The sequence below is a fragment of the Dreissena polymorpha genome, chromosome 15 (assembly GCF_020536995.1).
Source record: "Dreissena polymorpha isolate Duluth1 chromosome 15, UMN_Dpol_1.0, whole genome shotgun sequence".
NCBI lineage: Eukaryota > Metazoa > Mollusca > Bivalvia > Myida > Dreissenidae > Dreissena > Dreissena polymorpha.
Genome location: NC_068369.1, coordinates 63,954,151 through 63,972,736, shown reverse-complemented (window position 1 = coordinate 63,972,736; position 18,586 = coordinate 63,954,151). Strand labels below are relative to the sequence as shown.

The following is an 18,586-nucleotide window of genomic DNA, read 5'->3' as shown; positions in this document are numbered from 1 at the left end:
GTATCTTATTGAATCCTAATATAACTGGAAAAATGGCAACAAACATAAAATAGATTTGCGCTTTTCAGAGCACAAAGCCAAAAACAGTAAAAGGTGTACTAATATTTAAACAATTGTGGTATTAACAAATACGCTGTCTATGCTAACCTGGATGTCTTAAACCCAAAGCAGCACTAACAATACAATCCTATTCTGACATAACTATCCAATCTTCAACCACATTGGAAATTAAGTGTGGGTCTTATTTGCATAGCTGATTGATGACGAGTGACAGCAACTAGTTTCCTAAATCCCTACCAAGATGCCTGCATATTTAATGTTTACATTCAAACTATTGAAATGGATTTAAAGCGGGTATATACGATTTTGTCAAATATTAATGAATTTATATAAAATGTGTTAAAAACTTATTATATATATATTTCAATATAAATTAAAATAAAAGTTAAAAAGACCATGTGTCGAAAAATGCGAAATAAGCCAGATATTTAATTCTGAAATTGAAAACGGCTGTACAGCCGAATTCGCCAGCATGTATACCATACATGTACGATGTGAATCTAAACTTAGTTCAACGGTTTATTTGAATTCCTGCAACGATATCTATTCATACGACACACAAACACTAACTCCGATCCTAATACAAAGACGAATGCTTCGGTTATTGTAGGAAAATATGTACGTCACAATCGGCTCGGGGCGCTAATTTGTCTTTGCTGCATTTTATGAAATTCGGCTTTAATGTATAATTTTTCTTGCCTAATTTGTGTTATTGTAACATATTTTATTAATATATTACAATTAAACACATATAAAAAATCGTATATACCCGCTTTTATATAATTCTATGCACCCTATAACTGCCTAGCTTAAAAGGCACAGACTGAGATAAAACTGGTTATAAACAATACAGCGACCTTTAAAGCTTTTTCTTTATAAACTACCGGAAAACAGCACTTTCCTAATTAAGAGAAAAATAAAAATTTCCTAATTGCTATCAAAAATATTTCCAATTGAAGATTTAATTTTTTTTAAAGAGCACCCCATAACGGATGCCAACGCTTGGCTGCGGGTTCAGTTTTGAATAAATGAAAGCTGGTCAGATTTTTTTTTTTAGAGGTCACATTGACCTTGACCTTTGACCAAGTGACCCAAAAATGGGTGTGGCATGTAGAAATCATCAAGATGCATCTTCATATGAAGTTTAAATTCAAAGTTGTAGGTAAGCACTTTGATTGTAGAGCAAAATATCAAGGTTTTAGCATGGTGGACGCCGCTCGAAGAGCTGGCTATGACAATACCTCAGGTTTATCCGAAAACAGTTGAGCTAAAAATGATATCAATAAAATGCAACATTTAGTTAGTTTTCCTACGCAGCTCTTTGACTCAAACATCACGTCATGGGTTCTCACTTTTTTTGTCCACTTCACTTATTCCAATTGCTGAAATGATTACAAGGAGCACACAAGAAAGCCTTAATTTACCTGAGCAATGATTATCCTGTATTATCAGATAAAGCTGTTAATGCTGTCTCGCCTGATGGTCCACAAAGGCTGTTCTTTTGTTTCCCTAAGCTGGTGACTGGTGACGCGTTATAACGTTGGTATATTAACAGATCTGAAAGAATATTCAAGAAACAATTATGTTTACGTGTTTCATCTGTGCAATTATTGTAAAACATTTCATTTATGATAATTTTTTTGAGAATGTGTTTTTATATTAAGTAATTTCTTACTAGTTTTCACTATATAAACACATACAAGAATACAGTGAACAAAAACACTATCAGTGACATTTCAAAACACCTTATTTTTATGCTTTTCAAGCACAACCACCCGATCACTCACATATATTCAATGTGGTTTAAATCCATACTATACACCATTCTATTTGGCAATGTTCACTGGGCGATTAATACTGAATGTAAACCAACCAGCACTATCACACAATTTTACAAAGCAATACCCCAGTTGTGCCCCTTGGCTTTGTGCAAACTGCAAGCTGACACTGTTTACTGTACAAAGCTAGAGGCTCCCAACAGGGAAATCAATTATCATGAACTAAATAATACAGAATGAATTGCGTTGCTTGAAATATTAGTATCTCTGTTTTGAGGATTCATAATTTTTTTAAGTAACAACCAGACTATTCTGTACAACAAAAATGTGAATATAATTACTAGAACAACTTTACTGAATATTTTATAACTCACACAAGTCAGATTTGTTTAACAATTCTAATAATTTTGCTCTGAACTGACTTTTTGAGTGACACTTGTAATGTATAGCAAGTACATTGCTTTATAGTATAAAACCGTCTGAACAAATGTATGAAATATTTTGGCTAAGATGTGCAACTTCGATCAATGTAAATATAAAGTACATACATTTAGCCTAAGTTTGGTAAATACATACTTTTTCATGAAGGGAATGGAGGCTTTTGAATTGTCAATGAATTTGATTGTATATAAAAAATAAACTCTTGTGTGTTAAATAGAAAGACAAATTCTGTTAAATTAATTAAGTGATGTGTAAGATACGAGATTAAAATATGATGGTGAGCACATTTACTTGTAATCTGTCCCAAGACAATTAAGTTTTCACATATTCAGGAAAAGCTGTAATACACACAGTATGTCAACCCTTCAGTGCATTTTATACTGAATTCAATCTTTTACTTAAAATGGTTAATACAAATTCTTAACAAGTACATTCTCTGCACATAATTTGAATTGGCATTACACTCAGATCACGTAAATTTTTAACTTTTCTGACTAAACTCCATATTTGAACCATTCAATAATTTTGATTTTTTAATACACTTTCAATTAATTTAGTTACCAAAATATCAGTTTCATATGCAATATGTCTTTAATATACAGGTGGAAACAGTGATACTTATTTTCTGGTAATACTTATAGGTAGCCAAAAGCATATTTAGGAAGTTTTTATTCAGTACAATACCAGTAAAATCCAAACAAAGCAAATTTTCACAGAACAGTAAGACCATGGGAATTAACTCAGGACCTCCTCTATTTAACAGGAGCTCTCATCTGAAGAATAAATATTAGAACAAGGGACAAAATTGTCACAAAACCTTGTGACCTTGACCTTGAAGATATTGACGTAATTCTTTCGCGCGACATACCGTCCAATGATGGTTAACAAACGTGCCCAATGATTATAAAATCTCACAATAATTTACATAGTTATGGCCCGGACAAGCTCATTTATGGCCATTTTTTACGTTTGAACTCAAAATGTGACCTTGGCCTTGGAGAAATTGAAGTAATTCTTTTGCGCGACACACCGTCCAATGATGGTGAACAAATGTGCCAAATGATTTTAAAATCTCACAATGAATGACATAGTTACGGCCCGGACAAGCTTGTTCCACCTGCCCGCCAGCCCGCTCAACCGACGACATTCGCCAATCATATAAGTTAATAACCAGTTATTTCCTTCGGAAGACAACAACCTTAATGAAAGATGACTAGTCTTTTCATGCCTGGATATCGACAGCCAAGATCAAGATGGCGCACATGTTTTTACTTGATCATTATAATAAATAACTATTTTGATTCCACACATAATGACATATTGTTATTTGAATCACTTAATAATCAGATTACAGTGTTAACTCACTAGCCATCATTGATTTGGACCTGCCTGCATGACCCTCAATCATTGGACCAATAGGGTGCCATAGAAATATTCTGTTATCAACAAGAGAAAAGCATACTGTAGCACATGTCTTTACTTGATCATTATAATAAATAACTATTTTGATTCCACACATAATGACATATTGTTATTTGAATCACTTAATAATCAGATTACAGTGTTAACTCACTAGCTATCACTGATTTGGACCTGCCTGCATGACCCTTAATCATTGGACCAATAGGGTGCCCTAGAAATATTCTGTTAGCAACAAGAGAAAAGCATTGTGTAATAAGATGCTTTTGCTATTTTTGTAATTCATGTAACTTACAGAGGTGTGAAGAAACCAGGAAAAACTAACAAATTCCATCTCAAATTTTTACCTTATATTGGTCCATTGAGTCAGACCAAATGGCCTGGCCTTACATTATTTTACGGTAAATATCAGTTGATCCAGCCTACTAAATTCAACCTTTCAATCTTGAGTCGGACCCAAAAGCCAGGTCTTATATTATTTTAGAATAAATATCAGTTCTTCTTCTTCTTCCATGTGATGTACAAATCTCACTCTGGAGCATACTCAGTCAAACATTTATTCAGTTGGTCAGGCCTACTTAATTCAACCTTTCAACTTCAAAGTTCAAATAGTATTATCATACTAGATCTGCTTAATATTCTGTACAAATAAAAAGAATTGTATTTGTTAACGTTATTTAAACTTTATGTTGTTTAAGTTAAACAATTGATTGGGAATCTCCATTATCAGCTGTCCACCTGAGGCAATCAAGTATCACCTGTCATGGTGATGTGTGAAACTGGACAATGGTATCATAAACTGATACAGATATCAATGAACATGTATGGTAATACCCCATGAAAACTATGTTTATAAGTGAATATGGTTAAAATAAATAGCTTATTTAGATTTGATACAATAATGACTTAAATTCAAGTCAGCAGCAAGGAGTGTCAAAAGTGATGACATTCAACAATAGCGCAGAATGTACATGTGGATGTTATGTATTGACTCGTGTCTATAAATAGCTTTGCGACATGCAGCATGCGCTTGATAAAAACACGGTCATTTGGGATAAAATAATCTCAGTGCAAAACAACTTAATAAGGAAATAAGAACAAAAATAAATATAGCTCATGCTTTTATGTAGCTTTATTGTGATCAAATGTTCAATGATGATTGTTATCCATAGAACATGCGGTTTCATTTTTGCCGCCATTTTCATTTGCGTCATAATATTAATATTGAAAGCAGACAGTTCATACAGACGACGCATACATAAATCCAATTTTAATCCAAATGCACTTCCTGATCACAACATATTGCTCTCCATACTTACACTCTATCTTTCCTTGAACTTCCAAGCCTTCTTTACCGAAGATCAATTAAAGAATAGAGCAAATAAAAGCAAATGTTCGTGATCGCACATTTTACGCATCCGTCCAGCTTTTGGACAATCAATGGAATGCTTTCAGCGTTGTGAAAGGTTTAACCTATCTTACGAATTATTTACACGTCACGATTTAACGAACGAAATGTTCAATAACAAAGCTCGTACGAGTTGTTTCCCTTGGAATTTTTATAGCGGTTATACTAGAACAAACATAATTTTAAGAAGTCACACAAATTCACCGATTCATTAACGTAAGAACAGAGCCGGATTAAGAGCTAGGCTAACAAGGGATTTTTAAGGGGCCTCCTATGGCAGGCCAGTTTCCCAATCTATTATCTTTCTTTATTACGCCATTCAACGACTCTATCGGGATTGCAGTAGAAATTATATGTGTGATTTTACCAGTTTCCCGAAATATATCGAATTGTAACCGTTGAGTTCGCTTTGATTTAATTTGCTATCAATTTTCTTTCTTTGTTGTATCTCCATTCAGAACCATTAGTTTCTCTGTTTATTATACGACTTGCCCGTATGGTCATTACAACATCAGGACACGTTTGACGACATTGAAGAAGGCCAAAGCTAAGGATGCGATTAAAGGGGCCTTTTCACAGATTTTGGCATTTTTTAACTTATTCATTAAATGCTTTATATCGATAAATGTAAATATTGGATCGTAACAGCTCCAGTAAAAAATCAAGAATAAAATTTAAAAAAGGAAAAGAACATTGCCCGGTCCAGGTTTCGAACCAGTGACCCCTGGAGTCCTGCCAGAGTCCTGAAGTAAAAACGCTTTAGCCTACTGAGCTATTCCGCCGAGTGCACAGAGTTGACGTATTTTATACATTATATAAGCAATCTTCGTAGTTTCACAAAATTTAACGACAAAAACAGAACTCTCCAAATTATTCAATCGTTTCGCGTTGCAACGCTTTATAATTTTTAGGTTTTAAAATCGTCAAAAGATGCATATAATGGCTATATTAGACCATGGTAAATGTTCAGTATTACTGTTTCCTCACAAATATCATAACTAAAACGAAAATTTGCGAATCTTAAACAACTTTTTTCAATTTTGTCAATTTACCAAAGCGTGAAAAGATCCCTTTAAGCGTAAGAAAAGGCGGAAACTATTTCGTGACGAGAAAACAACACCAGATGCGAATTCGGAGCTAAGTGCACGCGACAATTTTCGAATTCACACATTCTACAGCATAGTTGATTGTCTCACTGTTGAACTTCCCAAGCGGTTGAGCGCATATTCTTGTATTGACAAACTGTTTGGTTTCATGACAGAGTTTGAGTCTCTCACATTGGGTGATCTACGGAAATGTGCAACGCATCTAGTAGAATCTTATCCAGATGACATTTAATCGTCTTCTGTTGACGAATTCGTTCAGTTTGAAGCCATCTAAGAAGCGGACCAAGACTGAACCATCCCCCACATGAGTGAATTGCTGATGTTAGAGGGAGGTCAACTACAGACAACTTTTCCAAACATCGCCATCGCTGTACGAATATACTTCACAATTCCAGTTAATAACTGTCATGGTAGGATGTCATTTTATCGTTTGAAATCACGCGTGAAAAACTGTATATGGAACACCAAGTCCTCCGAGAACTAGACGTCACACAGCTGAAGTGTCGTAGAAGAGACTTATAGGCTAGAATCTGTTAAATGTAACATGTATGTTAAGTTCATTTAATAAAATTGTTATACATTGTGTAACTTGTTTTGCTATATATATATAATGTAACTGTCAACTGGTTACAAATGCAAGTTTTCTGATCTTTGGTGTTGTAGTATCAAATATGATTTTCAATATAAAGAAGGGGACCAAAGGGAAGGGAGACCCTGTGACATGTGCAGCCTTGGGCCCCAAAACAGCTAAAGCCGGCCCTGCGTAAGAAACATAATTTAACGTCAAAGCAGCTGCCAATTACCGGTGATATATATCATATTTTCAATTGCTTTGAGATTTTTGGTTAGGTAAACATGGAACGTGTAATTTGTGTTCACTAAAACAACCAAAGATTGCACTATAATGAGTACATTTGAAAGTTCTTTCTTTGTATAAATAATGGCCGTTAATCACATGCGCCACCATTTTTTGGACATGCACTGTCAAACAGTCCAATTATACTTCCGAAAGGGTGCTAAGGCCCGGAGGCTAATTCTGAGCTTGATTTGTAATTTTCTTTATCGATTGCTTTCAAATTATATGTTGCATCATTCAATAAAATATTGGTTTCTGATCGATATACATGTATACTAGTATTTGTCAATGTTTGATGCAACCAATACCATATGCGTATTTACACGGGACGAAAAAGCCCTATCACCCCCCCCCCCCTCTCATCCCACCTCACCCCACCCCACCCCACACATTGTTCCAAAGTTCGATTCTTTTTTTAAAAATCGCATGTATTTTTACGGAGTGTATATTAGAGTCCGTGGTATTTTTATTTAAACCACTTTTGCTGGATTTTGGAAGTCAATTTACTGTAAAATAAAGTCGATGGAATGACAACAACGTGTTAGTGTTCACTAGAGTCAAGAGACATACTTATTGATTTAAAAGTATGGGCGATCCGTTCTTGCACATTTATACAGAATGTTTCAGAGATACACTATGATGAAATGTATGCAAAACTTAGGTTTACATTTGTATAAAGCAAATAGATAACACAAACTTAAATATTTACAATTAATTGTGCTCTATTGGTTATTGTCGGCTCGGGTACTACTTAAATGTACCCCGTGTACTCTTAACCTCGGGTACGGAAAATATACTAAAACGTACCCGATATAATATACTAACGCTAAATTGCTCGTTGTCGGTTGTTGTTTTCCAATTAATTAGGTTCATATTTATGTCCTTTTTTTTGGTGAAACGGCCTCTATATTATCGAATTTCATACAAAGCAAAGCATTTTGAGACAGGTTTTGTTCAAAGAGAACTGTTCGTATTCCGTAGAGCGTTTTACGACATCGCATTTTGGGCGGAATTAACACGGTTCATTCTAAATTGGCCGGATACATGTAAGTATATTTTCCGTACCCGGGGTACATTTAAGTATACTTTGGAGTAACCAGGATACATGTAAGTAGTACTCGAGCCGACAATGACCAGTCGAGCGTAAATTGTGCGCAGATTGACTCTTGTGCCTTTTTGTAATTTATCTCATCCTAAAAGTGTTTCCAAAATCAGAATTGAGAAACACTCGTGTACAAGTGCAACGGATAACGAATGTGAACATGTATTAAAATGCACACGATTGCATTTTAATACAAGAAATATCTTTTAAAAAGATATACGGCGTAAATAGTTTAATGAATGAGATCAAGGATAGCGAATGTCTTTTTCTGTTCAGTTCTTAGCTGCATCACACGCAGTACGGGATGTTACGGGGAGTTTTCGCGGCTTATTTTACATTATAACATATTGCCGGTCATAAACCTATAGATACAAAACAGAAAACCAAAAGAAGAATGGAAGTGAAATTTAAACATATGAGTCAACCGGCCACACGAGAAGTATCCGTATTTATAGGCGCGTTCTTCGAACAAACCTGTTTTAGTGGTTTGTCGGGCATTGCTATTTGATTCGATTATTAACAGTATCAATTATCATCGTGCTAATGCTTAAAGTGATATTATGGGCATTTCGCACTGTTGAATTGAGCTGAAAAGAATTAACAGGTCAAAATAGTTAGTTAAAATGTGGTTACTGATTAATTATCTGCAACTCACCTTGCTACCAGTTGTTTATAAAAATATCTTTTATATTCGATATTCTTACGTGACCCACCCAGTCCTGTAAGCTGAAATGATCCGTAAAACAATTTCGTGTCTTTGTGTCGTATGAACAAATCTGCACTAAAACTAAATTTAGGTTCAACTCGTAAACGCATGATCAGTTGTCAAACGAAAGTACGGTTGATATTCAAATGCATTATTTTTCTCTTTCTGGTATATTGTTTTAGTATGATGATGCTGCATTAATTAATATAAGTATATATGAAGTAGAAACATCAAAAATAATCAACGGTTGCGATAGACACCTATAAACTGTTACATGCTCATAATATCACTTTAGTACATTAAGCAATATGGACGAATAATTATTGTTAAATTTATCAACAATAATATTTATCATTGTATTGTTGAAAACACATTAAGAATCTATTATTTACATACCATAATTATATTGCTGAATATCTTCATTTAACATATTTCTGGTCTAAAGAAAATTCCAGGTCACCTAGTTCACGGATAGCGTCTTTATTATATAACGATTATTTTACTGGCCGCCAACTCCGGTGATGACCTGTATATAAACTCTGAATGTCCGCGAATTGACCCGATATACCTCGCGGGTTGAAATGCAATGCTTTAAAGTGAGGCCTCGCTTCCATTGCTCTTTATACTTTTACATGTTAGCATGTTGACAGGAATAAGGAAGTAAGTACTAAATATGAGAACATAGCCTTTTAAGTATAAACGCTCTTGCGCTGGTAATACTCTGAAAATAAAAGGTGTACGCACAAACTGTATTGATGTCGAGAATTGAGTGTAAAACTGTTCTATCTATTAAGCCTTTTCATTCGAGATAAAATTGTTTCATACAGTAAAACAGTGTTACAAAGACGCGGATATGTTTCCAATGTTCTGGTGGTATACTCAAATCAGCCAATGGAATAAATGAAGTGTATTCATTCGTACCTAGCCGCGGGAAATTTTATTGGAATTTTATTGGACACTTACAAAGGTCAGGCTAAGGTGAAAAGCTGGCTTATGCAGCTTACGCCGAAAAAAATCGCTCTCCCCGCATGAATACTAAAGAAGTATGTCCTGCACCCGAATGTATTCATCTACCCGATAATTGATTACTATGCGTTAACCGCACATTCATCGACTATACGTCTGTCGTGAAAAAAAAACGTATATATCAACTTAAGAGCAGTGTTTTGTATAAACTTTAAAAGGGGCACTTTTTTGAGCTTGAAGGCAATTACAGCCTGTACGCAAATAACCGGCTACAAATATAATGATTATATTCCGTCGTCGGCCAACTCGTACGATTCTCAAACCTTGGTCATAATGGGGTACTGGCATGTGGTTGCAAAAATGATTATGATATCTGAGAGATGCGAAGACAATTATAAAAAAGGTCGGTGAATAAAAAGAAACAACCTCGCACTTGAGCCTCGTTCTGGGAAAACGGGACTTAATGCATGTTCGTAAAAGGTCGTCCCAGATAAGCATGCGTAGTCCGCACATGATTTTGAGTTCTGAAGTTTTGTTTCATTTTTTACACTTTAGACTCCAGGAATTATTTGGATACAGGATCATGTATTTATACAAAGTCAAGTTTAACAGTTTAAAGGTTTCGTTTTTTTCTGATTTCGTTTTTTTAAACCAAAAAATCAACATCCCGTTTATTTTACACGCATGCAGTCAGACATAGAATCGAATCAATTCGAATTGTAGGCTGCACAAAGGAAACAATGAAAAACGGACGTTGCTTTCATTTAAGTGTCACCGTATTTGAAATAATATAAATCGGCTTCTGGGTAGAAATGCTGAGTATGTATTTGAATTATATTTTACGTTTGAATAGAAAATACATGTCTTTACTAGTAAAGCAGGTACACACGTACTGCTATCTGATATCCGATATTGCGAGATTGATAACAAATAAGGCAGAGGTTATTATAGGTTACACATATAGGACGACGATAATTCGACCTGTGTGTCGACAAAGTGCTCTGGGTTGCAATTATTCTCGAACAATCAACGGGCGAAGATGGTTCTTAAATCGGTGGCAGTCCTCTGGATGTGTATACAGGCTGCATTTTCCGCGAAAAATGTGCTCTTTTTCGCGGCAGATGACATGAGACCGGAACTGACGTGCTATGAAGGGCCGGACTTTCCGTCGCCCGTGCACCCGCCGATGCACACGCCGAACCTGGACGCGCTCGCGGCCCGGAGCCTTCTGCTGAAGAGGGCGTACGTTGAGCAGGCTCTCTGCTCCCCGAGTCGCACAGCCCTTCTCACCGGAAGGCGACCGGACACCACGCACGTGTACGACCTCGTGAACTACTTCCGGAAGGTCGGTGGGAACTTCACCACCATACCGGAGTTCTTTAAAATCAACGGATACGTGTCCGCAGGAATGGGCAAGATATTTCATCCCGGGGTGGCCAGTGGTCACGACGACCCGATATCCTGGTCTCTTCCATATTACCACGCGACAATATACTGGGAAACTAACGACAACAGCTGGAGAGCGATTCCCGATGAAGATCTCCAGGCAAAACCTCTTGTGGACTTCCAAATTAAAGAACAAGCGCTAAAAACCCTGCGGAGTTTCTCCAAGGGTGGAGCATACGAAGGTTCTCCGTTCTTCGTGGCTGTCGGATTCCACCGACCGCATTTGCCGTTCGTTTTTCCCGAATCATTCATGCAGTATTACCCAAACAACAGCATCCGTTTACCTGATAATGAGTACGCACCAGATGGCATGCCCGATGTCGCTTGGAGTGATTACGGTGAACTAAGAAACTATGGGGATCAAGCTAAACTTCACGCTTCCGGTAAGATCAATACGTCACTTCCGGATGATGACGTCAGAGCACTACGTCGGGCGTACTACAGTGCTCTTAGCTGGACAGATTCTCTGATTGGCGAGGTTCTGAGCGAACTTAAAACCCTGGGATTTGATAATAACACAATAGTCTCGTTTTGGGGGGACCACGGCTGGCAGCTAGGCGAGCATGGCGAGTGGTGTAAGCACACAAACTTTGAACTCGCAACGCATGCGCCGATGATGGTACACATACCCGGACTGACTGACAACGGCATTGTGACAGAACAATTGACTGAGTTCGTCGACTTATTTCCGACTCTTGTGGAAGCGGCTGGGCTGGGAACCATGCCACTGTGTCCGGATGTATCAAAGGACGTGCAGCTATGTCGCGAGGGTGAGAGCCTCATGCCGCTCATTAAGAACCCGTCGGGACCGTGGAAAGACGCAGCGTTCTCCCAGTATCCACGGGATCAGGACAACACCAAAATCATGGGCTACACCATACGGACTGACCAGTACCGGTACACAGAGTGGCCGAAGTTCACGTACGCTCCCGAATACAAGCCGGACTGGACCAAGCTGTTCGGGATGGAGTTGTACGACCATAAGATTGACCCGGAGGAGAACAAGAACAGGGCGAAAGATCCTGGGTACGAATCGATTGCGGCCGAACTAAGTAAGAAGCTGCGAGCCGGATGGAGACAATCGCTACCGCCAAACCAAGGCCTTTAGACTTCCATTACTTTGATATAGTGTAAGCGAGAGAGCAAAGTTTAAGAACAGCGAATAAGCTTCAGCTAGCTTTCCACGTACTTTCCCATTTTTGTTTTCACTATACACGTAATGGCAATTGTTTCAAACCTGCACTTCTTTTATAATTACGTGGCTATCTTTTCGGAAATACAGTATATACAGTCATACATTACGTATTCAGGGATGCATAGTAACGTTCACAACTTGCGTATACGTGTAATATGCCGTCTACCGATGTGTGATGCACACATGTACTCTTTTTTTTCGAATTATTATATTATGCACGTATAACAATAAATATGTCTACAATGTATGAATATAAATAAAGTTAATATATATGATAAACTTTGTGTCTCGTTTGTGGTGTTCATTTGTAAAAATTATACGTGTTCTGAAAACACTGAGCATGGGACACACGTATCCTCATTACGCGCAACACGAACTCTTACCGGGGCGAGGTATGTCAGTTTAGAATGTCTGTTTAAATGATGACTTTACTATCTGCAAAAGCTGTACCATTATATATATATATATATATTTTCCATCATCCGCCCAATAGTCGCTGGAACTAACTGTGAAACAAGTCGTTTAAGTTCTTTATTGGATATCTTGTTAAAACCGTTTGTAAAATATGTCAATAGCAATATAACAAATAACATAGATTTCCTAAAACTTATACCTTCACAAGTTCCAGAGTCAAGTACATTAGTATCATTTGATGTAATTAATTTATATTCTAATATACCGCATACTCTTGGTTTAGAAGCCATTGATTATTGGCTTCAAAAATATCCAGATTCGGTTAATGAAAGGTTTTCGCAACGGTTTATAAAAGAAGGCATAAAAATAATACTTGAAAATAATAACTTCAATTTTGATGATAATTACTACAACCAATCTAAAGGGACTGCAATGGGTACTAAATTCGCGCCAACATACGCTACATTGGTAGTGGGATTTTTAGAACAAAAACTATATGCAAGAATTGGATCAATTTATAATGATGAATTTCTTTCTTTTATAAAAACATTCTGGAAAAGATTTCTAGACGATTACTTTATTTTCTGGACAAAATTTCCCTATGAACTTCAAAACTTTTATACTATTTTAAACAACTTACATTCGGATATCAAGTTTACAATGCAAACAAGCACACTCGAGTTACCATTTCTTGATATATTGGTTATAAAAAACAATACTGAAATTAATACTGATATATATTACAAAGAAACTGATTCTAAACAATATCTTAATTTTACCTCGTGTCATAATAAACACACAAAGATAAATATTCCTTTCACTTTAGCGAAACGGATCTGCACCATAGTTTCGAATGATAAACTTAAACTAAAACGTTTAAATGAACTTAAGCATTCACTTATTCAAAGAAAATATCCACAATCTATTATAAATACAGGTATTAAAAAAGCACTTTCCATCCCTAAACATGAATTACTTTCAAAATCAACACAAAAAGACAAGAGTAATATAATTCCATTTATTTCAACACAAAATCCAAAAAATAAAGAACTGTTTGGCGTATTAAAGGGGCCTTTTCACAGATTTTGGCATTTTTTAACTTATTCATTAAATGCTTTATATCGATAAATGTAAATATTGGATCGTAACAGCTCCAGTAAAAAATCAAGAATAAAATTTAAAAAAGGAAAAGAACATTGCCCGGTCCAGGTTTCGAACCAGTGACCCCTGGAGTCCTGCCAGAGTCCTGAAGTAAAAACGCTTTAGCCTACTGAGCTATTCCGCCGAGTGCACAGAGTTGACGTATTTTATACATTATATAAGCAATCTTCGTAGTTTCACAAAATTTAACGACAAAAACAGAACTCTCCAAATTATTCAATCGTTTCGCGTTGCAACGCTTTATAATTTTTAGGTTTTAAAATCGTCAAAAGATGCATATAATGGCTATATTAGACCATGGTAAATGTTCAGTATTACTGTTTCCTCACAAATATCATAACTAAAACGAAAATTTGCGAATCTTAAACAACTTTTTTCAATTTTGTCAATTTACCAAAGCGTGAAAAGATCCCTTTAAAAAACAACATTGACATTTTACAAACAGACCCGGTTATGAATAAAATAATTTCAAATCAGAAGATAATAAAATGTAAGCGACAGCCACCTAATTTAAAACGTCTGTTAACCAAATCTTACTTTTCATCTCAAGAACCAAGAGTATCCAAATGTAATGACTCTAGATGCGCCCTGTGTGGTTATATTATTGAAGGGAATTCTTTTGATTTTAATGGCAAAATGTTCAAAATAAAAACTAATATGTCATGTGATGTACAAAATGTGATTTATGTATTATTATGCAATGGATGCAAACAATATTATATAGGCCAAACTGGCGATAAACTTAGAAATAGGCGATCTGTCCATGAACAACAAATGCGAGACCCCTCAACAAGAAAGATGCCTTTAAGTAAACATTTAGATGAATGTTCACATAATGAACCAAAATTTAAAATATTTCCATTTTATAAGCTATTTTCGAACAATATTTCAGCTAGGTTAGCAAAAGAACAACATTTTATACATGTATTTAAACCCAAATTAAATTTCATTTAATATTTATTGACGTTATGACGTCATAATTGATATGACGTTATCTCCATGACATTTTGACGTTGTAATATATTGTATTATGCCCTGATGAGCTATGCGAAACGCGTTGGCTAAATCAATATATATTTAAAATCCCAGACACGTGTTTTTACTTTTATTATATAATATTCACAATCTGGATTATTACATTTTACTTATATAACTATATATATATATATATATATATATATATATATATATATAACAAGGTAGTAAACTCGAAATGACCCGAAAACAGAGTGCAATGCTTTGAACAGCCATAATTTCATCAATTGTGCAGCGATTTCCATGTACTGGGTCTTATTCAACGCAGAAATGAATGTCCGTCTTGAAATATCCCGGAAAGAGAAAAATGATGCATTTGAATATCAACCGTACTTTCGTTTGACAACTGATCATGCATGTTCGATGTGAATCTAAATTAAGTTTTAGTGCAGATTCGTTCATACGACACAAAGACACAATTTTGTTTTACGGATTATTTTAATTTTCTGCAACGATATTTATTAAACGACATACGAACACTTACTCCGATCCTAATAAAAAGACAGTTCCTCTCGGCTTAGAGCTGGGACAGACATGTAAAATATCAAATATAATATTTTTTTTATAAACAACTGGTAGCAAGATAAGTTGCAGATATTAAATTGGTCAGTTACCACATTTTAACTAACTCGTTAGACCTATTAATTCTTTTCAGCTCAATTCAACAGTGAAAAATGTGTCATATATCAATTTAACCTGTAACAGAGACACATGTCTTTCTTTTTACATACTGTCTGAAAATTGTGAACATTTGCAGCACGTTATTTTGTACACAATAAAATAATTAAGTTACAGTCAGGAAAAAATGTATTTTTCTCAAATTTGATACTTGACCGACTACGTTTGACCTTGACCTTTGAGCTAGGGGCACGTGTCGTACCTCCTTACGTAGTCTCTACAAAGTACACATTTGCATTAAGCTTTTTTTTAATTGCATGGTAAAAGATGAATTTACAATCCGGAAGAGCATTAACAGACCATCGCAAGCACACACACATACTGGGCTATTGTGGCAGATATATATATGGAGTTTAACACATGTATAGGTCTATATTATGGGTAGTTTGTTTGTGCTTATTTGGATTGTTTGCCGTATTCTTCGAACATTATTTCACCCATTTGGAACGGTGGTCAGTTAACCTATTCACAGTGTTCACGGGCAAGATGTTTTTTTAGTTCTTATTGCAACATACTTGCTAAATACTTAATCAGATCAATGGGGGCGTGGTCGCAGATGTATTTGCACGACCCATTCCACATAAGTCACATGGCCGATATGGAATCGCATACACGAACTTTTGGATTTTTAGTCAAACGCTATATCAACACTAAAGCCGACTCGAGCCGAGTTATTGCTGACATTTGCCTTTAAGGTTCTGGATATTGGGCCAAATGCACAGACATGTACTAATCTCTCGACCCAGTAAGATATCCGTATGGCGGATATAGGCTTCGCACATAACATAAGCGAGTTATCGCAATAAGTGCTTGATTATAGATAAAAAGCAGCAAATACAAAGATTAAATTTGAAATAAAAAAATTGCGTGTGGATTCTCAAGTGTCAAAATTGTGTCAAGGTATGACTTGAAATGTTAGCTTCATAGAAAAATCACATATGGCTTTAGTCAATATTTTGAAACTCTAATTACCGGTTCTCACTAACAGCGCTAAACGCATATTTATTCGTTTAAACAGATATTATATGTACATTGTTTAGAGTCACGAGTTAATTACATTCTACGTTTCTTGATAATTCTTTATTTGACTTTGATCGTGTTTCATATACAATATGTGTGCATATTTCCTTTTAATAATTAAATGTCCGCTCTACGTTCGACATATTCAAGACAAACACCAAGAACGTTAATACAGCCGTTAATCACGGGCGCCACCATTTATTTGCGATGCATCAATAAATGAGCCCATGCTATTTCTGAGGTGGCGCTAAGGACCGAATGTTTTGAAATGTCACAGATAATTCTCAGGGTGAGTAGGTTTTATAAGTTTTTCCATCATATTTCGCAATATTTTAATAAGCGGGCAATGTAGTGTAATTCAGCGAAGATTTATTCATCCACAAATGTTCATTAACATACAACCACAGCCCATTTGAAAACTTAAGGACCTTTATAAGTTGCGACATTGTGGAGTTTTTGAAAGCAAATCAATGTATTGTGCCTATGTGACGAGCAAAATTCCACTCGATTAACTCGCAAACGACATCAAACGATTGCGTTCAACATATAGTAGTTGCTGCGTGCACAGACACTTTGATATCTTGCAGATCTATTAGATAAGTTTGTATTTTTCCAAAAGAGATGAAGGAAATGCCAAGGAGGTGGAGCTAAGGACATGATTTGGAGCCAATGTACGATATAAGAATCATCACATGACTTGCATTTGATAGACAATGTTCCTGTTTCATATTATTTTTTATTTTTCAACGTAAATACTTTATTGTTTTTATAAAATGTGTATTTGTTCTAAAATGTGTATTTGTTCTGTATAGATTTGGTTTTATGTCAAGAACCTCAAAAAAACATATTTTACGATATAAATCCAAAATATTCAATGGTAAATATGTCCAATAACTAAATTCTCAACAATCACAAAATATGTTCGCTACAACAAATGTGTTAATAAAAAAAAATCCCGAAGTAAAATAAAAAGACATTACTTCTGAAACGATGCGTTTTGTCTCCTATTGCAATTGCTTAATTTACTAAAAGGCAAAGGTCAACGAAGCACTGCATTGCCCGATTTTAAAAATAATGCGAAATATGTTGAAAAACATATAAAACTAACTCACTCTGTAGATATATTCGTGACATATAATAACATCCGGTCCTTAGCGCCACCTCGGAAGTAGCATTTGCTCATTTATCAATGCATCGCAAAAATTAGATGGCGCCCGTGATTTACGGCAGTGGTTTAGGGCGATAAAAATGTTCCGTACATAGCATGTCATTTAAAAAAATAATGTGCGACTGGAGTTAAAATCAAAGTACTGACAGTACTGGTGTGACGATGCTTTTGAAGAGGATTGATATGAAAGCATCTATTTAAGTTTATCTACATCACCACACTTGTGTATGTGGGTACGAAAGTTTTGGGTAGGAAACAAATGGGTACGAAAATTTTGGGTACAACAATTATGCCCAAAAAATTAAGAACATAAAAAGATTTGGTTACGAAAAAAAATTGGGTAGGAAAAAAATTGGGTACGAAAAAAAATTGGTTACGAGCAAAAATTTGGGTACGAAAAAAAAATGGGTACGAAAAAAATTGGGTACGAAAAATGTAGGGTACGAAAAAAAATGGGGGTACGGGGAAGTTGTACCCGTGGGGAACTTGATCCTTTCAGCGTAACTGGGAGGCGGGTTACATTCTCGATCAAATATAACAAGAAATATCTTTAAAAAGGTATTCGACGTGTATTTTCCGTACCACTTATCTTAAAAAATTGTCTGTTACAGTAAAACGTCTGTGGGT

The 18,586-nt window shown here is 35.6% G+C and overlaps 2 protein-coding genes across 5 annotated transcripts in view; one reads left to right on the top strand and one right to left on the bottom strand.

Annotated features, from left to right (window-relative positions):
- Positions 1 to 5,227, bottom strand: part of LOC127859864 (uncharacterized) — a 52,146-nt gene extending 46,919 nt beyond the window's left edge. Inside the window, exons 1-2 of one of the 4 annotated variants that reach the window (XM_052397431.1) lie at positions 5,018 to 5,227; positions 1,485 to 1,617 (exon numbers count right to left, since the gene is read on the bottom strand). The gene's annotated coding sequence lies outside the window, so the exon portion shown is untranslated. Of the gene's footprint in view, positions 1 to 1,484; positions 1,618 to 1,805; positions 1,911 to 5,017 lie in introns of those variants that run through there. The other 3 variants (XM_052397433.1, XM_052397432.1, XM_052397434.1) reach the window with 3 other exon arrangements.
- Positions 5,228 to 10,881: 5,654 nt separating this feature from the next.
- On the top strand, positions 10,882 to 12,396 carry LOC127859800 (iduronate 2-sulfatase-like). The gene has a single exon (XM_052397305.1). The coding sequence runs from the start codon at positions 10,882 to 10,884 to the stop codon at positions 12,394 to 12,396; it is 1,515 nt and encodes a 504-aa protein (XP_052253265.1).
- Positions 12,397 to 18,586: the final 6,190 nt, after the last annotated feature.